This window comes from Patella vulgata, chromosome 5, assembly GCF_932274485.2.
Source record: "Patella vulgata chromosome 5, xgPatVulg1.2, whole genome shotgun sequence".
Taxonomy (NCBI): Eukaryota; Metazoa; Mollusca; class Gastropoda; family Patellidae; genus Patella; species Patella vulgata.
Window position 1 is genome coordinate 28,814,677 of NC_065883.2, and position 23,894 is coordinate 28,838,570.

The 23,894-nt window shown below is 32.9% G+C and overlaps 3 protein-coding genes across 3 annotated transcripts; 2 read left to right on the top strand and 1 right to left on the bottom strand.

Moving 5' to 3' along the window:
- The first annotated feature begins 1,600 nt into the window (after positions 1–1,600).
- Positions 1,601–8,807, top strand: LOC126821861 (protein transport protein Sec61 subunit alpha). Its single transcript, XM_050550411.2, has 12 exons — positions 1,601–1,759; positions 2,740–2,807; positions 3,205–3,270; positions 3,462–3,540; positions 3,763–3,894; positions 4,497–4,606; positions 4,907–5,060; positions 5,255–5,415; positions 5,643–5,840; positions 6,152–6,343; positions 6,835–6,982; positions 7,763–8,807. The coding sequence occupies exons 1-12, from the start codon at positions 1,753–1,755 to the stop codon at positions 7,876–7,878; spliced, it is 1,431 nt and encodes a 476-aa protein (XP_050406368.1). The 5' UTR covers positions 1,601–1,752; the 3' UTR covers positions 7,879–8,807.
- Positions 8,808–10,104: 1,297 nt separating this feature from the next.
- Positions 10,105–10,841, bottom strand: LOC126821866 (5-formyltetrahydrofolate cyclo-ligase). Its single transcript, XM_050550415.2, has one exon. The coding sequence runs from the start codon at positions 10,765–10,767 to the stop codon at positions 10,168–10,170; it is 600 nt and encodes a 199-aa protein (XP_050406372.1). The 5' UTR covers positions 10,768–10,841; the 3' UTR covers positions 10,105–10,167.
- Positions 10,842–10,914: 73 nt separating this feature from the next.
- LOC126821862 (solute carrier family 35 member B1) lies at positions 10,915–23,407 on the top strand. Its single transcript, XM_050550412.1, has 7 exons — positions 10,915–11,199; positions 17,805–17,908; positions 18,828–18,955; positions 19,471–19,659; positions 19,959–20,085; positions 20,689–20,795; positions 21,308–23,407. Exons 1-7 carry the CDS (start codon positions 11,015–11,017, stop codon positions 21,506–21,508), a joined length of 1,041 nt encoding a protein of 346 aa, XP_050406369.1. The 5' UTR covers positions 10,915–11,014; the 3' UTR covers positions 21,509–23,407.
- Positions 23,408–23,894: the final 487 nt, after the last annotated feature.

Sequence of the window (23,894 nt, forward strand, 5' to 3'; positions counted from 1 at the left end):
TAATAAAGGTGACTCATTATTTTAAATTCGAACAAGGGTTTCTGCTCAGTTTCTGCTCAATCGGTAGAATCTGTGAAAAAAAGGCCAAAAACCAATCAAATTAGTACAGTATTATGAAAAAAACTGATACTTCCATACACTTGAGGCCAGTCTAGGGTTATATTTAAGATCAACAATAAATCAAACTTCTCTGAATAAATATAGTCCATATGTTACCCAATGATCAGAACTTCATACTTATACTTTCTTAAGTTCAGATCAAATTGATTTCTTTCCTGTAATATTTCAAAACACTTCGGACCCATTCCCAGTTTCATTGTATGTTGCTCAAAATAATTAATTCATCAATTTTTATCATGCACTAAATTTATTTTAATGAATTTTGATTATACATAAATGCAAATGGCCATGATAAGCATCCAAGCTGATTGTTTGGCTGAGTGGATAATAGCCTCTAGGACATTGCGATTAAATTTGTTACACCTTAAGCTTTAGGCAATAAAACCCCTTTCATGGACAGCATTGAAATAAATAGGGTTATAAATGCCCTAATAAATGACAGATAATCAAAGAGGGATTATAAATAAATATATGAGCCTTTCAGAGATGAATGCTGATCGGACCTTTAGCTTTACTCATTCAATGAACTGCAACTGTATCGAAATACTGTTAAAGGGACAATAACACTCTTGTTGGCTTGACAGCTCCAGAAAATAAAAAATAGCCTTATTCTAAGTACTAGATGTGTTGGTGTCCTACCTGTTGTGTAAATTATCCATTAAATCCTATTTTACTTGTCCAGAGGGTTCAAAAATATTTTAAAATCCAAGTGACATTTGAAAAGCTTTACGTCAGGCTTTTCAAATCATTTAGTTGAATTTTTCCAATTTTTTGAATTAGGTGTGTTAAGATGAAATTTGTATCATCAATTAATTGGAATATTGTAAAATAGTACAATTTGTTGACCAGAATAAAAATTGGGACATATTATTCAGTTACAACAAGAGTGGTATTGGGACATATTATTCAGTTACAACAAGAGTGGTATTGAGCCTTTAAGCTGACAATCTTGTGTCTCTTGCATATTATGAAATTGGTTCAAACTGGTCCTCTTTGATTATTTTAAATAATAAATGTACTTTCTTCTTTGGAGTTTGATGTTGTGATACTGATCAGTGATAGTGGCTGGCGGTTTGGCGTCTGGTTTACAAAATTCTTAAACGCTCTACCTCATCTTTTTTTAACCCATAATACAAATCAATGTATGAACATAAAGTGCTACTCCAAAAGGTAATCTTACAAATCCATATTAGTAATTTAATTAGCCAGGCAAATCTTATCTGACGGAAAAAATATATGAAGCATGTTATTGTTTATAAGAGAGGGGCGTGGTTTACACGAGTGGGCTGGGGCATTCTATTTTAAACTTTCGCTGCGACGTGGCATGTGACGTCATATACGGAATTTACCGAATCGTGCAAAGACAATATTTTTTACATCAAAGATCGAAATATCTTTTATTTATGATCAGTTGTAGATGTAGAGGTCGCAATGGAATGTTCTTAAATATTTTGCTATTAGGAATTTAAAGGACGCTGTTTTCGGCAATCACGTGACCTCTTCTTCACCCAGGACGTGGCGATCGGGTGCTACGTCGAATTCTAGTCCATACAAACTATAATTATTTTAACTTAGTGGGACAGACAGGCGTCGATCTAAACTTTTAGATAGTGGAGACGCCAAGTAAAAGTCATGGGGAGTAAGTATGAATTTGATTTTAACTCGATTATTTTCTAATTTTGGTAAAATTTTGTCTTCAATGTACTCCACAACAACTGACGTATGGGAAGGATAGGGCATTATGATTAAAACTAAAAGCCGGTTGGGAAGGGGTTTCTCGACGACCGTGAATAAGAGAGGATCCTGTTCCCAGAGTTACAATACAGTATAAAATAAATGTACGTCTATTTTACCATTAATTGTATTTACTGACTTTAAAGATGTAATTTTAAGGAGTTACAATTTAAAATTTGTAAATAAAGACGTCTGAAATCTTTTCGGGTAGATAAATATCTCCACAGCTGTTTCCAAATCAAATCGGCGTGACAATTCGGTAATAATACTACAAATTATGGAGACATTTAAAACACTGTACAAATATACTTGAAAAACAAATGTTTTTGAATTGATTTTCTCAAACATACATTATATTTGTAAAATAATGTCTGCAATTATCATAATGATATGAAATAGTACAGATCTCCACCAGCAGTCTTCAAAAAAGGTGATGAAATAGTTCTAGACCCTTCTTTCCCAGGACCATTTCATAGTTTACCAAATTTTATTTATTTTTTTTTCAATTGAGTTCCTACTGCATCCAAATTCCAATGCGATATTGTGTTCAATCCTCACCCTCTTTCTGCTGTAAAAAAATATTTCATTCAAATTGGAAACATTGACACGATTTGAACCTCCATGTGCTGAGTTTACTTGTTATTAATGTTATGTGCTTGATTAATGACTAAAAATACTTGAACACTTAGACTTATTAGAAGACTGTTGAGAAAACCGAACAACCCAACTTTTATTTATAAAAATACATAAATGAGGGATTAACACTAAAGCAGTCAACCATGTAAATATATGGTTGAGTATCAGTAAGTACTATTAATCCCATTTCCACAATATATGGACACACATGAACACTGAATTTTACTTTTTTTTTTTTTTTCTTTTTAGTCAAGTTTTTGGAGTTTGTAAAACCGTTTTGTGCGGTTTTACCTGAAGTTTCTAAACCAGACAGGAAGGTAACTACATCATTATGTATAATTTGTGCCTTTTACTAGCTTTCTACAATTAATATTCAGAGTTTCTGTGTTTGAGGATCTGTGCCAATTGCAGTTTTAAAACATCAAGGGGCAGACATTGTTTGACACATGGCTTGTTCTAAAAAGTATGTTAATTGGATCAGGAAAGATTAGACATAATACATTAATCATAACAACCAACACAGATTAATCAGGTTTTGAAATTGTTGCTAATCCTAAAGGATATATTTAATAGCATATTATATAAATACATTGTTTGTACAGCTGATCTTGCTTTATTATGAACATTCAGTTTCTTTAAAATATTTTTTAAAAACATTTTCATACTATAATTCTGAAGCAGCAATATTTCATACTTGTTATTTTTATTTTCCAGATTCAATTTCGAGAAAAGATATTATGGACAGCTATTACTCTGTTTATTTTCTTAGTCTGTTGCCAGGTTCGTATCTTAAAATACTGTTCTTTTCTTCAACCAATAGAAGAAATATTTGTGTTTTAGAATATTATAAGGGAAATTCTATCAATTTTCTCTCGGATTCCATTATTTGGTAACACATATTTGTATATGTATAGCATGTGTTTTAAAATTTAAGTAGAATTCCATTAAATTGTTGTATTTGTGACTTTCAGATTCCATTATTTGGTATCATGTCTTCCGATTCAGCTGATCCTTTTTATTGGATTCGTGTTATTTTGGCCAGTAACAGAGGTAACTATCATTTCATTTAATTTATGCTATTTTGGTTTAAATTATGCATGTTAATTGTTATACATTCCCTAAATAGACGATAATAGGGTCCACCTTAAACTTGAAGAAATCGGGTTACTTACTGTGCACAGTTAGACAACCTTTAGTTTTGACCTCGGAATGTTTCAATGATCGAAGTAATGTCTTAACACTGATCTAAGTTTTTGATGTTTTTATTTTCAGGTACATTGATGGAGTTGGGTATTTCACCCATTGTAACATCCGGTTTAATTATGCAACTGTTAGCGGGAGCTAAAATTATAGAAGTCGGTGATACTCCAAAAGATAGAGCTCTTTTTAATGGTGCTCAGAAATGTAAGTAAACATACGTATACAATCGTACACATGAGTTGAGTTTCAAAAAGATCTCTACCCTTGTCATCATCATCAGATTGAGCACTGTCATTGCAACCTTGCTACTTTAACCAATATTATATAACCATGGTCCTAGACCATTATCAAACTCAAAACTTTTTTTGTAATGTCACAAAGTTGAAATTAGTAAATAAAGTCTGTTTTTATCATATTGATACTAGTGAGATAATCTGGTTATGGGGCAACTTACACATCTAAAACTGCTTCACAATCAGTATACTGATTTTAAGACTAATACTCAGCCCCAGCTTAATGCTATTTTACAACTGCCTGTGTGTAGGTCTGTATAAGTAATATTGAGCAATGTATATAGTTTAAGAAAGAAATAGTTGCAGGGTGTGTCAACTCAATTTAAATTTAAAGATGTGTATTTGGGAATACAACTAAGAGAGATGGGCACAAATTTTCTGCCATGTTTTATTGCCACATTGATTGTTTTTAATTTATGTTTTGTCAGATTTTAGCTCACCCTATGTCATTGATTCTTTCCCACTAAAAACAACTGTTATGTTTTAAAATACCAATCCCATATTTTATTTCAGTATTTGGTATGGTAATTACTGTTGGTCAGGCTATAGTATATGTAATGACAGGAATGTATGGTGATCCTGGTGATATCGGAGCTGGTGTCTGTCTTCTTATTATTATACAAGTATGTACTTTCTTTTAACCGATACAATATATCCTCTATATGGGTTGTGCTATGGATTAATTTTTTCTGTGAAATGGGTGGAGAAATACCTGTAGTTAATTAATGTAAACAGAATTAGTGCCATCATATACTATCAGGCATTGCGGTTAATATAAAAGTGTAAGTTTTTAAGGAAAAGATGAAAAAACCCATCATAGATGCGAAGTCTGTTAAAGATTTTTCAAAATATTCAATAAAATTTATGTAATATGAATTTGTAAATGCTTATTAATTAATGAGCATGTTTTCTGTATATTTCAGTTATTTGTTGCTGGTCTAATTGTATTATTATTAGATGAATTATTACAAAAAGGTTATGGTTTAGGTTCAGGTATATCGTTGTTTATTACGACTAATATCTGTGAAACTATTGTATGGAAGGCTTTCAGTCCTGCTACAGTCAACACTGGTAGAGGTAAGTGTATTAAGACTTTCGAAAACCCATGAATGTTGATTAATTTGAAACCATACTATTATCCCAGAATAAAATTATTGAATTTCAATACAGAAACTAACGGAAATCTTGTTATTGTACTTAGATTTTTTTGTGGCATTTAATGAACTCTTATTAGGTGTTCTTGTTGACATGTATTAATTTATTTTGTACAGGAACTGAATTTGAAGGAGCTATTATTGCTCTCTTCCATCTCCTAGCAACCAGAAGTGATAAAGTACGAGGTTTACGAGAAGCTTTTTATCGTCAAAATCTACCCAATTTAATGAATTTGACAGCTACAGTTTTTGTGTTTGGAATTGTCATTTATTTCCAGGTAAGAGTCTCTCATTATTCTAAACAAACTCAAAATTAATCAGATAGGCTTGAATCTTTTCTGTATTTTTAATCATTTTTCTGGAACATTATAGTTTGGATATAATTAGTTTCAATTTATCTGAATAGTTTAGTAGTACAGTAAGGTTTAGGTTTGTGTGAAAGAAATAAGATGTATATTTCTTTTTACAAATTTTGACACTAATATTACTTCTATTTTTATTCCAGGGATTCCGAGTGGATCTACCAATCAAATCAGCTCGTTACAGAGGTCAATTTACGTCATACCCTATAAAATTATTTTATACCTCTAACATTCCCATCATTCTGCAGTCAGCTCTAGTATCTAACTTGTACGTTATTTCGCAGATGTTAGCTACCAAGTTTGGTGGAAATTTCTTTGTGAATTTACTAGGTGTCTGGGCTGTAAGTATAAAATATATTTTATCTAAATAATGTTTGTAATAAATAATCAGTTCTTTTTAATGATTTTCTTTGGATTGAAAGAACTTAGAGTAAAACATAACAATTGGGCATGTACTGGTGATTTAATGGATAAATATTTAAAAAAAAAATTTTATTTTTTTTTACAAAGATCACTGGTTGGCATACATGTATATTTTAATATAGTTATTGCCATTGTTACAATTCATGTATAAACAAGAAGAAAAATTAAAAGTGTATAGGAAAATATATGGTTAGAATCCAGTTCATTAATGAAACTATTCTATTTGTAGGATGTTGGAGGTGGTGGCCCTGCTAGATCTTATCCAGTCAGTGGATTGTGTTATTATATGTCTCCGCCGGAGACGTTATCACATGTTGCCGAAGATCCTATTCATGCTGTCCTATATATTATATTTATGTTAGGATCATGTGCTTTCTTCTCTAAGACATGGATTGATGTATCAGGTTCTAGTGCCAAGGATGTAAGTAAATACAACTCTTACCATTTAATACAGGCCTTCAAATAATTTACCTCGATCGTTGTCTCTACAAATATATTTGAGTCAATATAATAATTTAGCATCTGAATACTACCGGATACTTACCCATGATGTGTCTAGTTCAACACAAGTTACTACAATTTCTATCTTTTGTATTGTAAAGCAGTTGTGTGCTTGAATTTAAGTATGCTGCAGATATGTCATTACTGTAGCAATTATGCTCATGATTTTTTCCCCCCATTTTGTCCAGCTACTAAGGAATTTGTCCTTGTCACTGAAATATTTCAATCCCTATTGGTACAATGATGTTGATTGGGCAGAAAAGTCTATTTCTGTCTCCTGCATATTGTAATAAAAAATTTCAAAACTGTAGATCTCGTAGAAGTAAACCTAGCAATAAAAAAAAAAGAAAAAAAAGAAGATTTTTAATATGTTCGATGTCATTTGATTTCAATATTTGTATTTTTTCCCAGGTTGCCAAGCAATTGAAAGAACAGCAGATGGTAATGAGAGGTCATCGTGATAGATCTATGATTAAAGAATTAAATCGTTACATCCCAACAGCTGCTGCTTTCGGTGGTTTATGTATTGGAGCTCTCTCTGTAATGGCTGACTTTATGGGTAAGTTGACATGGTTAAAAGATAAATTGATTAAAGAATGGACGTCATAATTATTTCGAGAGATATTTATGGGCGAGATTCTTGCATAAAAAGGATAGCAGACGTGTATTTGTATAGCATATATAATGGGGTCTTATAGGGTAATTTAACCTAGGTGATTTGTCATAAACCCTGTTGACATTACAAATATTAAGCGTGCCAGGCACAGCACGGTTAATTTTTTGTAGTGTAAACAAACGGGTCAAACATAAGCGGGTAGTACAGAGCCAATTGAAGTGAGGTGGTCTCTATACGGTGCCAGGCACGACACGGTTAGATTTTCATAGTGTAAACATTATCTGATCTGAGAACGGTTCTCAATACAGATTACTGTGCATGCGCCAAATGAACCATGACCTTCCCCCCCCCCCTCTGCGAACTTTGGAGTTCTGTCACAATGGCTGCCCAAACTAAATCAACTGCCATAATTGTTTTCATCCGGGTAATTTGCATAGGGACTGAAATTAACTTTTCTGTGAAGAATTCACATTTAGCGTGCCTGCCACAGTTCCGAGACAAGTTATTGTAGTGTAATGTTAATGGGTCAATTTCTTGAAATTTGGCGCGGCCTGGTACTGTGCCGGTTCGCTTATCGCGGCCAAGTGTAGACAGGGCTAAAGTAGATAGATCCTGTAATCCGAGTGCATTCCTATTCATAATAAAATAATATGTATAAATTCTACATTATTTATTAATAAATTAAATGTATCACAAAATTAATTCTATGTATTTTATCAACAGGTGCTATTGGAAGTGGAACTGGTATTCTATTGGCTGTTACAAACATCTATCAATATTTTGAAATCTTCGTCAAGGAACAGAGCGAGATGGGTGGAATGGGAATGTTATTATTTTAAATTTATCTTTAGACGTCCAGATTCATTGTTCATTAAGTTATCCCCACTTCTAGGTCATTGGACAATTGCTTTTAATAAATTAAAAAACCAGGGATAAGGAATAGAACATTATGAAAGGACCGGTTGGGGAATTTCAAGAAGGAAGGGTTGATTAACCAATGAAGACACCATCAACCAGTTTGAATCGGCAATGATGTAAACAATTTGTTTTGAAAGATGTGTAAAGTTGATGTTCATTATTTGCTTGTTGAGGCAGATAAGAAGATATTATTTGTTATGAAAGTCAGAAAGGAACTCATAAAGAATTTAATCTTCAGCTCATAACAATTCTCAAAAAAAACGAAAAAAAGTTAAAAAGATTGAATGAACTATTCATCTACCCTTGTGTTACAATTGAAATTATTGAAGAGTTATTCCCCTTGGATGTATTCAGTTTGAATGCTAGTATGAGTTTTCATTGTTTTGCATAATTCAATATTTTACTTGTCATTACAAATTGAGTTTATTGTACATAAGAGTAGCGAAATATGAACAGAGAGTTAACTATTTATTTCCTATACAATGGGGAATAATTCTTCAAGACATAGTTAGATTTATTAGATGTATATGGTTAGGGGTTTGTAAAAAGATGTTTTGTTATAAAGACTATAATATGTTAGCTTTAAATGTCACAGAAACATTCAACGATATAAAAACTTATTACAGAAAAATGTACTTCTGATTTCTGATTTATTTCAAATTGTTTTGTTCATTATTTCAAAAGTGTAAATTTGGTCAGTTTTTAAATTCAATTTTAAGAAGTATTAATTTTGACTTGAATGTCTCAGTCGTTTCCTTAAATCATCAATCATTTATATACATGTGAATCAAATACAAAGAGATTTGAAAAGAAAAAAAAACCTAAAATAAAAATTATTTATAAAAAAATATTGTCTGGTTTTTTTTTCAAATTACTAGGACATATTACATGTAATTAAATCTGCATATTGTAATGGATACCTAAACTATTGGGGGTGGGGAGAATCTCCATCTTTAACAAGTTCATGCAAATATTCCTATCCCTGTTGATTAATGCTAAAACTGTGACGTTTCACTTGGCTTGAGAATTCTGGCATGAACTACTCCCTCACTAAATCCTGATAGTTGTATATTAAGTGCAGGATTTGCTCAACACTAAATTGAAAAGACAAACTACATAGACATTGCAAGAAATAAACAACTAATATCAAATCAAATGAATGGATCCGAGGGGTCAGCTATAAGAGACCACTGGGTTGTACAATCTCAGACCTGTAATGTTCCAGGCTTCACTCAAAATAAAAGAATTAAATTATGATTAACAAGATAAACTTTATAGAAATATAGTAAACTTTGCATAAGTCGGATCTAAGTGGACTTGACAAATTTTATCTGAGTTGAGTGAAGATCTGACTTAGCCGAAGACCAAAATTCAATCTTGGCTCCATTAGAAATAAACTGCAAGAGCCGGGAAAAAAATGATTCAAAGGCACATTTCAAGCTTTCGTTCGTATGTGCGAGTAGATAACTTCCATTTTGTCGCCATCTTTGAAAAATGTCCTAAATTTTCCCGTAAGTGCCTCGTACAGCAGACCGTGAGTTTATTATTGCGTCACGTCAAGTAGGCTGATTTTGACTCAAAATGATAGGGGAAAGTATTTTGGGGCTCTGTGCATGGAATACCTAACCGCGTTTTAGACCATCAGGACGAAACTGACGTAGTCAAATTCTGAACATACTGCCGATCCGACTTAAGCAAAGGAAAAAAATCTGGAATTCGATCAAATGGACCGAACATTTTGATTCGAGTTGAGCAAAGATCCAACTTACATGCAGAAATTTAATAAGAAAAACATGCAGGATCAAAGGGTCCAAACGATTTTATGTGAGTTGAGAGAAGATCCGACTTATACGAATCAGACTTGTGCAAAGTTTACTCTAATGTGACCATGCAGAACTTGGATGATAAAAGCATCATAGGTTGTGACTTGTCAGTCAAGGCAGCAGAATTGTCAAATTTATACTCAACCCTAAAGGCTATTTCAACCATACTCAATATATGGTATACCTGCAACTGATTAACAGAATAGAATGAAAAATATAAGGTCAGTCATTGGTATTTACAACTTGGGTGGGTGTGAAGAAGCATTATAAAAGTTCCACATCCAAAGTGATATACCGGTAGCCTAATATATAAAATGCACTGCCTTATTCAAAAGAATTTTATTCATATTGCCAACAAAACAATCTTAACAACATTTTTTTTTTTTATCAACAAGAGCATGAAGGGCTGATGACTCCATTTAATACAAAATCTTCATTGGTCACTGGAATATCTGAACAAATCTGTTCATCAAAAGCCAATCCAATGGTCACAGGATTGTAACCCTGATTTTTACATTCTTGTAGGTATTTGTCATAATATCCTTTACCACGACCTAACCTAGCACCATCTATGGTAAACGCTAAACCTGGAATGAAAATTAAATCGAGTCCACCGGTTTTCAAAGCATCATCACGACCGGTCTTATGCAGTGGCTGCTTTATTTTCCATTTTGTTTCGGGAAGATTTACATAGTCATCCCACGATTTCAACTGCAACATTGCCATTTCTGGTCCATGATAATAAGGAATAAAACAAGTTTTTTCGCTTTTCAAAATATCCCGAACAATAGACTGGGTGTTAATTTCATCAATCATACTCAGAAATATGGAAACCCTCTTGCTCTTCATATAACTTTCATTTGCCAACACTTTTTGAGTCACCTCTAAAGACTGGTGAGCTTTCTGATCGTCTAATAATTTTGTCAGTCTTGATTTCATTTCTCTTCTAAGAAGATCTTTAGCTTGTTTTATCGAATTTGTTGTCATTTTAAAACAAATTATGATTGTGAACGGAATTGGATTCCAACCCAGAAAGGTATTTCCTGATTTGGTGTTCCACCTAGCGGGGATTCCCTTGAGATTCTAAAATCAGCCAATCAGAGCATTGTAAACATATTGCACGTTCAACTTCCGGTTGGGACAGTCTTAAAATGTTGACACGTCGATAAATGCATGGATTTCCCTCTGATTTGCCATCTGGTGCATTTGATACGGTGACACTTTTTTCAGATCTATGTCAGGCGGCGCCAATCTTATCAAGGAGCCGGAAACCAGTATTTCAATTACCGGAACTTCTGACGTTGCTTTGCTAGCAGACCCGAGGACAGCAAAAATGGTCGGTGTTAATAAAAAATTAATTGGCTGTGCCCTTGGAATTTTCGTCTGCTATTTTTATTATGGTATTCTACAAGAAAAGATGTAAGTATACGCACGTGTTGTTTTGTAAATAAAAAGTGAATGTGGTTTATCCGTAAAATGTGACATGTCTAACAGTAGTACTAAACCATAGAAATGAATAACTGAATTACGAAATTAAATTTAATCATTCAGTTTCACAAAGAAAAATATCATCCATCAGATTTGTTATTTACTTTAATTAATTAAAAGGATTAAGCCATTTAAATGATGATTTTTATTCAGTGTCACTTGTGTAGGCCCTACAGTGTGTAAGCAGCTATACACTATTTTTATCCAGTTATCTGGTATGTTCTCAAGTTTTGCCAGTCAGCGCGTCAGAAAAATGAATGTTACTCTGTTATGATTCAATTTAGAATCTTAATTACTTAGATCCTTCAGTGTAAAAGCATATGAAAGCAATGCCAAATAGTTATTAAATGTCACTGCTAATTGTAAACCAGTGAGATTCAGAAAATTTTGAAAAAACCTGACCAAGGCCAATATCTCAGAAATTATAAAAAGAAGATCCATGAAACTTTCAGAAATTGAAGTTCAAGATGCGCAGGACTTGTTTTAACCAAATTATTACAAAAATGTTCTGTTGTAATGTAAGCTTTTATGCCAGACTCGAACAGAGTTTCAAAAATGCCCTCCCATGTTTGACACTAATTTTAATTTATGTATCCAAAGTTTGCTTCAAAAACCTCTCAAAACATTTTAATTGCAGGAAAAGTACCCTATAATTTTCCTCTGCCAACTTCTTTTTCTAACTTTTTGTAGTTTAATCGTGGAGTCTACTGCACATCTAATTAATCTCATGTTCTCAATGAATGAATGATATATATTCCTCTTTTATGGGGAATCATAGTTATTCGGTTTGGACCCTAGACTCACAACCAGAATGTCCTTTGTTTGAATCCTGATGGCCCGAGAATAATCTTCGAGACTTATTTCAAGACTTGTTCCATCTTGTCAGGAGTTACACATAAAGGACTGACCAAGAAAGTGTAGTGCATATATACTCTTCAAAAAAAGTAGGGGATATTGAAATGCAAATACCTATGCAGGTTGTGATATGATAAATAGTCATGGACATTTGACATGCTAGAGAGTATGTTCACAGATGAAAAACTTGTCGCCCCAACAGAACCACTGAGCTGCACATGTGTGACGCAATAGCGCCATACACGTGGGAGGGGTTCATTGTCAAATTTGACATTTCAAGGAAGGGTTGACGAAAACTGCCGTGTGCTGGTTTATCTATCTATGTTTGCTTTCCTATCGGTTCTTGCATAAGATTTACTGTTCAGCAGATCTTTGCTTTAGTGTGTTACGCTTAATTTGATTGGGAGACGTGTTCTTCGACGTTAACGTCGACCGACAACACTGCAAGAATCGGCCATGACACTGCAAGAGGAGTGGGTCAGATTGCCCCAAATCGTGATTGGACGGTTGATTAGGAGCATGCCACGACGAACTGCTGAATGTCTGAGGATTGGTGGAGCAATTACTCATTATTATGACAAAAATCAAAAACGTCCATTTTCATTTTTGACGGTGTATCTCTGCGAGTGAAATGGGGCTGTCAGATAAGCCGCCCATATGAACTGTTTATGTTCATGTGTAGGCAATTGGCCTGTTATTAACATACACTGGTTACCTCTAATAAAAACAGCACTGTGCATTTCCGCAGTTTTGCATTGTTTCTGAATATCCCCTACTTTTTTTAAAGAGTATATATAAACTTAATCACTCGGTAGTTAGAATTTGAAGAATAGTAGGTGTAAATGTCAAATGACAATTTTTTGTAGAGAGTAGGCCTACTGGTACTTCATAACAAATTTTATCTTAATTCAAGTTGAAGACCAGAAAAAATAACAAATTCAAAAACAAAATTATTTTATGATTTAATGGATAGATGGTATATAACAAATTTTATCTTAATTCATGTTGAAGACCAGAAAAAATAACAAATTCAAAAACAAAATTATTTAATGGTTTAATGGATAGATTAGATGAGTTGTAGGTTAGTCTTTCATTTGTCTAAAAGTTTACATACTGGAACTTGTGTTAAAGGAAGTACATATTTAATTAACAATTTGTATAAAAAGAAAAATGACCTTGCCCGGGTGTATAAATTAGATGGTTTATGGAAGGATTTCACTTCATGAACCACTGTAGACTTGTTTAGTAATACAGAACATGGTTTTGAATACAAAAGACTCTACTTTTTAATTTGGATTAATACAATAAGTAGTACATATAGAGCTTCAGGTTGAAGTCTTAATCGTTTTAGCAAGCTAAAGAAGCTAAATGCAAAGTAACTACATTGTGAATATTGCTCTCATCCTATGCCCTAAACATTGCATAGAAGTTTTAAATCAATTGGGTGATATTCTCTAAACTGTCAATAGGGTTTTTCAAACCTATCAAATACAATGACACTGAAAGTAATTGTGGATAAGTGAAATATGATTGGCAGGTTTGTTTAAAGGGGCATTAGGTGAGAGAGAGAGAGAGAGAGATGGGTTGTTTAACGTTCACTCAATACAAACTAGGTCATTTTAGGACTAACACATGGTTAGTTGTCACATACAATCAGGGAATCAAAACCATCCCAGTTGACACAATGACAGACCTTACAGTGTGCACATGCTAACCATTCGGCCATCCAATCCCCGGGGCATTAGGTAAGATTAGATTTGGTGCTTCTACGTTGTTGTCCAAAACATTACACAAAATAAGAAGAATTGAATGGTGTTGGCATAGTTATTGTTTGGGATAAGACAGTTTTTCTCTTATTTTTTAGAGCAAAAGTACATTGTGATTGACTTATTTAATCTAATTAGTAAAATAATATGTACCTGATCAGACATAATAATTGTGTAGCAATAATATTTTAAGTAAGCTGATAGTAGTGATAGTTAAAAACATCAGTCAGAAGGTAATTGGTAGTTGACTAACTACCGGGATGTGGACACTTTGCTTGTCACAGCATATACTGGATGTGGGCATGGCCTGCCTGTGTTAACTTTTTTTAATTTAATTATTTCTGTTGTACTGTAGTTTTGTAATCAGAGTTCAGCTTTAAGATCTTTTTGAGCTATAATAGATGTTGTGCATGATGAAGGTCGAAGGATATATGATAATTTTACTTGTCTTGGTGAAGTTTGCAATGGTTAAATGGATATAGTATGAATGTGTAGGTGGCTTTTGATTTACATCTAACATAGAAAATCAATTTCCATTTAAACCTGATGAAATTAACAATAAAAGTAAAACATGTGGTGTTTATAGCTCTTTATTATAGTTTTATATAATGACATTTATTTTAAACCATAAAATTGCTTTAGGATACATGTTATTCTCAGTAAAGGATGATTTTACTTGAAAATATTTTTCATTTATCGTTGTTAGGAATGAAGATAATACAGTGTGAGGGAAACAAAATAGATAATAATAAATTTTCAGCTGCTCTAAAAATTAATCTTAGTGATAAACAATCTTATAATGGGAAATAAAAACATTATGCTTAGTATGTATTTATTGGTGCCGATTGGGTATGATATTAATATGCCATTTTGTGAAACTAGATGTGAAGGCGACATAAACATAAGGTTAGAAACAGTTCTGTTTGGCTTAGATTCATGGTAGCTATATGATAACTTGGTATAAACATTAGTCTATTGGATGTGTTTCTCTTTAGCTATTATTCAAAGCTTTTCTGTTTCAATCGTCTTGTTTCATGATATTTTTCAATATAATAACACTGAATTGAATTGTGCTTGCTCCAAAAATGTCCATTAACTAAGTCAAATAGCAAATTTTCAGATTATAGACCATCTTGACACTTTGACATTTTATATCAATGTTTTCAGCACCATTTTCGCTAGTCTCAAATAAGGTTTCCTTACAGATTTTGTCTTGACATTTTGGATTTTTGACAAGCACAAATGGATTTCAATTTTTGAGGGAAATTGTGTAATAGTTGTTGCACAATTACAGCTGGAGTAACTCTTATACCTTTTCATATTTCAAGGTTCACGGTGGTAGGCCTACTGCGCAACACAGGGGTTACTGCTAATTTCACATGTTGTAATGTTTTAAAACTTCTTTTATTTCAATGTACATGTATTAACTGTATGTGAGAAATAAAGTTGCTAATCCATGCCAGAAAAACCTGTTTTTATTCTATAATAAAAGTTTGTGGGGACCTTCAAGTCACAGTCTTCTGTAATGGTTGTAATATTATTATTATTATTATTGTTCGATTTATATAGCGCTTCATTACACGAGAAGTGTTTCTAAGCGCAAATCACAAACATATACTATACTATTCAAAAAAAGTAGGGGATATTTGATTTTTAAGTGTTATTAAAGTCACCTAATGAAACTGACGAAGAAACAAATGACAAAATGAAATGAAGTTCACATTCATCGATTTATTCCAAATGATCGTTAGACTAAGTAAGGCACAGACTGACCATTATAAGGGTAAAATGATACCCGGGGTCAAACAGCAAAGTTACCACAGCATCACAACCAAGTCAGTAACGGGTAAATCCTCCTCTGTTTGCCAAACAAGCATTGATCCGACGTGGCATACTCCTAATGAGACGTCTAAGGTCATTTTGGTCCAGATTGTCCCATTCCTGTTGCAACGCAGCAGCAAGTTCTTGGACATTGGCAGGACGTTGTTGACGTTGACGTAACCTCTGTCCAAGCATGTCCCAGACATGCTCGATGGGGGAGAGGTCGGGACTCAGTGCTGGCCAAGGTAATGTGGTGATGTTCTGTTGTTGGAGGTAACCTGTAACGATCCTGGCCCTGTGACATCTTGCGTTGTCATCCTGGAAGATGAAACGGCGGCCATGACGTCGTGCGAACGGCACAACATGGACTGCCAAGATGTTGTCCCGGTAGTACTGGCCTGTAACAAGCCCTGCAACAACATGTAAAGCCGTTCTTCCAGCAACAGTGATGCCTCCCCACACCATAACAGAACCACCCCCAAATCGATCATGTCTGATGACGTTAACGTCTTGGAAGCGCTCGTTTCGACGACGCCACACCCTCCTACGTCTGTCCAAAAAATCAACAGTGAACCTTGACTCATCTGAAAACATCACATTGCTCCAGCGTCGATTATCCCAGTGTTGACGATCCCTACACCAACGACGTCTTGCCTGAATGTGATGATCTCTCAAACAAGGGATCATGCGGGGACGTCGGGCGCGAAGGTGACCCCTATGCAGTCGATTCTGAATCGTCTGGCCACTCACTCTCACACCAGTGTCTTTTTGAAGACGAGCGCTGATCTGATTTGCTGTGATGACACGATTTCTCAAGGCCAAGGTACGGATAAATCGATCCTGGGATTGAGTTGTCGCCCTTGGTCGACCTGAGCGTGGTCTGTCCTGTACAGATTGTGTATCACGGTATCTGGACCATAGCCTGCTTATGACAGACTGAGAAACATTCATCGTCCGCGCCACAACCGCCTGTGTTGTGCCGATCTGTAGCATGCTAAGGGCAAGTAACCTTTCATTTTGGGTAAGCCGACGCATATCAAAATTTGTTTTCTGGTCACTAAAACAATTAAACTGATGTTTCCACCCTGGAATTCAATGCCACAATGACTGTAACATTCAAAGTCAGAGTCGTGCAAATCTTGGGTTGGACCCCCATGATGATCCCAAGCATCACCTGCATTCCATGCGGTAGCTATTGGTGCGTTTGGGCGTCACATGTAACTGGAAATGTTTCTTCTGTTAGGTTCTATAGTATTATGCCCCCAAAATCAAATATCCCCTACTTTTTTTGAATAGTATATATATGTGGTTAAATTAATTTATTGATACTGCACGCGGGTATCAGCACAAGTGTTGTATCAATATATTTCGCTATGTGTTGCTTGACACCATTAAACAACTTAAAATAGAGACATTATCCTGCAAGTGCATTTTAATGAAATTGTCATACAAGTCCAATATTTCATCCAGTATGAAATAATGTAAGCTGACAGCTGGAACATTTTCAGTACATTATATGAAATAATGATACACCAACATCAAAGGGTGATGTCACATTTGTATTTTAACACAATATCAATATCAGCTAATGACCCGATAATAAGCAGTGTTAATAATAAGCAGGTATTATCATGTGAATTGAACATGTTCACCTCATTAATAGATTATTATTAAACAAATCAACTATATGTTTACTAAATTTATATTAAAACACAGCTACAGGTCATCAATCTATAACACATCAAGGTACAATAAGTTCTATTTTGGAACAATTCAGTGATTGTTGCCATTGGAGTTTACAAATGAGAAATAAATTCACTGCTATTGAAATGCTAAATTCATCACATAATAAAGCTAGAAGAGATCACTATAGATTGATTATCAAAAAAATAGCAAAAACTTATAAAATAAAAATAAAACTAAAATGAAATTTTTTTTTACAATTGTTATAATATTTTCCCCAAATCTGTCAGGAATAGGATACAGGGTAAGTATGAATTTACATTTTTCAGGATTCTAAATTGTTAGATAATCAGATCCAAGTATTACTTTTTTAAAAATAATATACCAATTTATTTTTTCAATGTTTTACAGAACAAAAGGGAAATATGGAGAAGGAGAAAAGAATGAGAAATTTGTATATACTTTATCTCTAGTATTTGTACAGTGTATAATTAATGTGTGTGCTGCTTATTCAGGTAAACTAGTTAAATTTTCTGTGCAGAAAAAATAAAATGGATTTATAAATTTAGATGTACTAAAAAAAAATATTGCTTACCTACAACCTTCAATAGCATTTCAACAAAAAAACCCCACATAATAGAGGTCTTCTTCTTGACCTTGTCATTACATGCCAAGATAAGATACAGAAGATAGGCCTACATGATGTGCTGGTGGAAGATACCCTACTATCAGACCAGTTTTCCCATCACCTTTAAAATTCAAACCAAGAAGCCGTCTTTAGACAAGAAAACAATATCGTTTCGTAAATTTAAATCTCTAAACAATGAGTGGAGTAACAATCAAATTGACAAAGCAAAACAAAAATGCAGAAAAGCTGAGAAAAAGTGGTGTGAGACCTCCCTTCATATCCATAAAAACCTTTACCAAGATGAGAAAAACAAAGTCAAATATATAATTGAACAATCAATATTTGTTCCAACCCCTCAGTATAATCTTTTAAATGTGCTCTTAAAACTTACTTACTCAAAAAAGGTTTTACTTTTATTATATGGCATCTTTTTGTAGTCTTTTTGTGGTTTTAATTTTTGTTTTACCAGTATATGATTCTATCATTGTTTTGTAAAGCGCTTCTGAACACCTTTGGTGAAACTTGCGCTATATAAATGTTTAATAATAATAATAATAATAATAAATAAAATGTATTGCTTCTCTGAAATAAAGAAAATACAAATTGGCCGCCTGACTGGTAAATATGTATTTCATATGGTAAATCATGAAATAACTTATTTGTTTTATGCACTGGAGTTCATATTTGAGAACTAAAATGATAATATGTGTATTTTTATATGCCTATTTTGAAATGTGGTTGTATATTGCCATCACAGTTCATCATGCACGATTTCATTGCCTGGCAACCTATATTTTGTGTTCCAGGTAAAAGAATATTTCAAAAGGAAGCAGACAGTACACCTGTAAAACTATATGTAGCTTGTTCATTAACATATCTGGGTGCCATGTTGGCTAGTAACCATGCCTTACAACATGTCTCATATCCTACACAGGTAATAAATGTGGTTGCACAGCGACACAGCTTAAAAACACCTTTTAACTTTCTAATAAAGCTATTGAACTCATACAAAAAAAAACCACAGATGTTTTACGTAAATAACCTTTTGTTAAATACACAAAAACAAGGATGTTAGCCTTTTGAGTATTTTGTACATATTGCATTTATAACATAATGGTTTGAACAAAAGTTGGATGTGGATGAGTGAACGTCATACATGTAATATATAAATGGAATTAACTGATATAGATACACTTGCATGTGAGAAAGTTGTTTTGAATGTACACTTAATGTTTCTTAAATATACATTCCATTCTATTAATTCCATTCCTGTATAAACTCTTTTCCGTTCCATTCTTGTATTATTTCCATTCAGATCAGTGTGTATAAAATCCATTCAGTTCCTTTCCTGTAATTAAATGTGTGTATAAAGTCCATCCTATTCCTGTTATTAATTATATATTGTGTGTATCTTTTTTTTAATTGTGTGTATAATTGGTATATTTTCAGGTATTAGGGAAGACAATTAAGCCCATACCTGTAATGATATTAGGAGTATTAATAGCCAGGAAGAAATATCCATTAGTTAAATATTTATTTGTTATAATGATAGTTATAGGTGTGGCATTATTTATGTATAAAGATAATAAGGCTAGTGCTAAAGATAAACATGAAATGGGTATAGGAGAAATACTTCTTGTAAGTTTTGAAATAGTTTATTATTTATTCTATGTATATTGACTAGAATCATGGTCTTGATGAGTTAATAACTATTGACTTCCATTAGTCTGGTAGAAGTGACATATACAGACAAGCCTGCCGGTCATTAATGAGATGTAATAGACAAATTCAGATTATCAAATCTTTCAATTATATAGCTGTTTGAATTTCCTTTTTCACAAATGTTAAATAAATAAGTTTCAATTGATAAATAAATAAGTATAAAGTTATATGGAAATCACAGAGTTATTTTTGAATAATTTTTTTTTTTTTTCTAGTTGGTATCTCTAACACTAGATGGTTTAACAGGAGCTTCACAAGATAAAATGAGATCTGAACATACTACTAAAGCCTATAGTATGATGTTTTATGTTAATCTATGTTCTGTAATCTGGTTGGCTATAGGTAAGTCATTCATGAATAGAAACAAATTAAGTTCTCTAAACCAGGCTTTCTTTAAGGACTAGAGACAATAGCAGCAGATCAATTCTATTTGGCTTCCTGCATTCAATTTGTGATGTTTAAATTCATGAGTTATCAAGAATTGCTATTTGGTAATAAGGCAATGTCCATCAACGGTAAACATAACACAATCTGCATGTAAACCCTCAGGAATGAGTAACAAAAACATCTACAAATGTCAAAATAAGCTACATTGTACTCTTAAAAGTTTCCTACATAAAGTATTCCTTCATGGAATGGAAGGTAAAAAAACCCCTATGACCTGTGATTGTGATCTTCAAAATGAATATTAAATTACCTGAAACAGGATGTAGCTTCTCAATGTAATAACACAACAATTGGAGGTTATGTTATTTCTATTAATTTTCTATGTATTTAAAGCCTTGTGTGAGGGGTAACTTATCGCCTCATGGTTCTGTCAATTGACCTCCTCATGAATCAGCTGAAAAAAATTAATCTCCCTTTAATGTAATAATCCATTATAAGATGTTCTCTTTAGATCAAAATATAAGAAAAATTAGTTTGTTATCTTGTTTATATTTTCAGCTTTATTACTAACTGGAGAAGGTTTTGCGTTTATAGGTTTTGCAACTCGCTATCCCATAGTACTGTTTAATTTATTATCATTTAGTATAGCGAGTGCTATCGGTCAGGTCAGTACATATATTCAACAATACTTTCTTCTAAAGGGCTATGGTCATCACATCTGGCCATTGTCTGGTGTAATTTCATCTGAAATTCATATTTAGATGGTGAAAGGGATGTGAAGCTTACATGAAGAACAGAGGTGGAGCACATAAAATCATAAAAATTTAACAGTTTTCAAAAATCTTCTACAGAACCACTACATGAAATTTTAATTTGCTTTTGAATTAATCTGATGACCATTCAGATCCAAATTTTGCCCCAGGACAAGCCATGTATCTCGACGGATACCTCCATACTCGAAGTTTCGATTGGAAATCAAGTATGTAAAGTTTAAATAAATGAATTGAATATTTGTGTAATCGGTTTAGCATCGGTGTTTCAAGTGGCTAAGCTGTATCTCCCAAAATTCATCATTCACCTTGTGTAAAGCCTGACTAAACAGGCATTTTTGTTGGGTAATTCCTGCCATCAAACAAACACAGTATGTTTATATAATATTCTTTTATTTTATTTTCAGATATTTATATTTACAACAGTTACAACATTTGGTCCATTAACCTGTTCAATTGTCACAACAACTAGAAAATTCTTCACTATTTTAGCATCTGTTTTATTGTTTCAAAATCCTATGTCTAGTAAACAGTGGATAGGCACAGTATTTGTGTTTGTAGGCCTAGGACTTGACAGTGTCTACGGAAAAGAGAAAAAGAAAAAATAAGAATGGTGTGATTTAGAAAATTTTAATTATTTGATAGACTTGGCAACAGTTGAAGAGAATTTGACACAAGAAAATGATGTTATTAAGTATAGATATAAAGTTTGTTAAATGATCAAAATCAAAATCAAACCCGTTCCATATATTTTATAGCAAAAGTAGATTAGCATTAAAAAGTATACCCAAAATACGAACAACATTGAATGATTATTATTAATTTCCTTCAAATTTTTGAAATATATATTTCTTTGACAGTCAAGAGCCTTAATACATTACCATTGATAATATAATACATTACATACTGAAAAAATAATATATTTGTTACTTTAAAAGCATTGTATCTTGCCATATTTTCAAGTCAATTGCATTTTAAATAATACTGTGATGCAGGAGGCATTATGAATGACATGTTAATCTGATTGTAAGACAACTGGTTGATGAACATTCTAGCTAGTGTGTAGGGACAACAAGTATCTCTAAGATTCAAATTACAACTCAGTTGATGTTGTAATACCTGTAATTAATTTATTTTTTGGGTAGGGTTTTTTTTTGCGATTTTAATCTATAATTCTGTTTTTCCTAGTCCTAAAAAATAGCAAACTTTCAGTTAAAAATAATTTTAGTAGTCTAAATAGGTGACCTAATTATATCTTAAGAGAAATTAGAAATTTATTTTATGTTTTAATTTGGCTGTTTCGTGCATTTACATTCCACTGATCTTACCTCAAATAGCTCTAAATATCTCAGTTATAACATAGATATTGTTGTCAGCTGACTTGACTATATTGTACATGTCATGGTAATAGTGCTGAAGTTTGGTTTCACTTACTTCACTAAAGCAAAGATGTTTGGGTCAACTCACTTGGTTAACAATTGGATTAAGACTACATCAGGTTATAGCACAACTTTTTTATATGATACACAAAGGTGGAACTATAATGTTGTTGGCAAACAATGAACTGGCCATTGGTCTGGTTGCGTGAGATGCATGTTGCAGGCTTCATATTTTCAATATGATATAAAAACATGGTTTGCAGCTTCTAGGTTGATGCAACCGGAAGAAAATGTTGTTTGCAGCAGAAAATTTGAATGTCGTGCCAAAAGTCTATTCCTACAAATAGTGAATTGACAGAACATTTTGTTCACTCGATTTTAAATTATGTTCTTCATCCGATTAAACCATAATGGGCTACTGCAATTGGTTTACAGCACAATCACATGAAATAGTCCTTAAATTGACTCCTTTCTGCCAAACTGTAGCACCATGACAGTTGTCTTTGTCGCATCTAGTGAACATTGGTTTTGTAGTGAATTATGACACAATAATAAGGTTTTAGTGTATGTAAATATTACATACTTTATTACTTATTTGATAATGGTTTGTTAAAATATCTTTATTGAAAATTTCAGAAGTTTTGTGTTGTTTTTTGTATATAATTTAAGTGTTGTATATCTTTTTGTATTGGTATAAGTGAATATCAGTATTTGTAAATAGAGGATATATATTTTAAAGAGAAGAATATGATCATGATAGCAACTATATATCATTTTAATTATGTTTCAAGATATCAGTGCTCTATTAGTATAATATTACATAGTAAAAATTAAACCTTGTTAATGTATAAATATACACCCTAGAACAAACTCTGCAATTATTTTTCATGAAATTGTTGAAATTTTCCTTTCACAATGTTGGTGGACATTTAATGATAATCCCCGATCATTCATCTTGGGTGATATATAGACTTGTTTAATTACAAGGCTATAAATCAATTTTAATTGTAATTTTGTTTGCTATGTAGTTAAGTTTGTAAAATCATGTCATGGTAATTAAAGAAGTTAATATTTAGGAGCTGAAATTATCATTTTATTTCAAGATAAATAAATTCTCTTGTTTATAAATATGTGATTTGTATCTTTTTTTACTCAAAAACAGTAGTGGTGGTTAATACCAAGGCCAGTGAACATACAGTTGCATGTTTGATCCTCACTGTTGTAGGATTTCGATTGTTTGTTCTTCAAGACATTCACGGCATTACTGGTAGGGAAGTGCAAGGTAAATATAATGCAGCATGAGAGGTTTGTTTCAAACACAAAAGAGGCATTCTGTAAGATTTAGTTAAAGAGCTGACCATTTTTGCTATAGTAGTATAAAAATAGATTATGAAAAATGACTTGAAAATTTTAGTCAAATAACTTTATCCTTGGTGAGGTTCCATGTTTTGACAAGAAATGGCCGAAATTGTGTCCCTGATTCACAATTCATATTTTTCAATTGACTAGTACCGTTGTCATGATAATAAACAAAGTCTACATGTCAATGGGTCGCACCCTGAATGCTGCCATACTATCATTTGACGTTGATATAATGGACATTGTCTATTTCACT

Excerpts from the sequence above, each read along its gene's own strand:
- LOC126821862 (XM_050550412.1), top strand. The coding sequence starts at position 11,015 with ATGTCAGGCGGCGCCAATCTTATCAAGGAGCCGGAAACCAGTATTTCA. Across the intron at positions 11,200-17,804 it reads GGTATTCTACAAGAAAAGAT|AACAAAAGGGAAATATGGAG; the intron begins GTAAGTATACGC and ends AATGTTTTACAG. Across the intron at positions 18,956-19,470 it reads ATGTCTCATATCCTACACAG|GTATTAGGGAAGACAATTAA; the intron begins GTAATAAATGTG and ends GTATATTTTCAG.
- LOC126821861 (XM_050550411.2), top strand. Across the intron at positions 2,808-3,204 it reads TTTCTAAACCAGACAGGAAG|ATTCAATTTCGAGAAAAGAT; the intron begins GTAACTACATCA and ends TTTATTTTCCAG. Across the intron at positions 5,416-5,642 it reads GAATTGTCATTTATTTCCAG|GGATTCCGAGTGGATCTACC; the intron begins GTAAGAGTCTCT and ends TTTTTATTCCAG.
- LOC126821866 (XM_050550415.2), bottom strand. The coding sequence starts at position 10,767 with ATGACAACAAATTCGATAAAACAAGCTAAAGATCTTCTTAGAAGAGAA.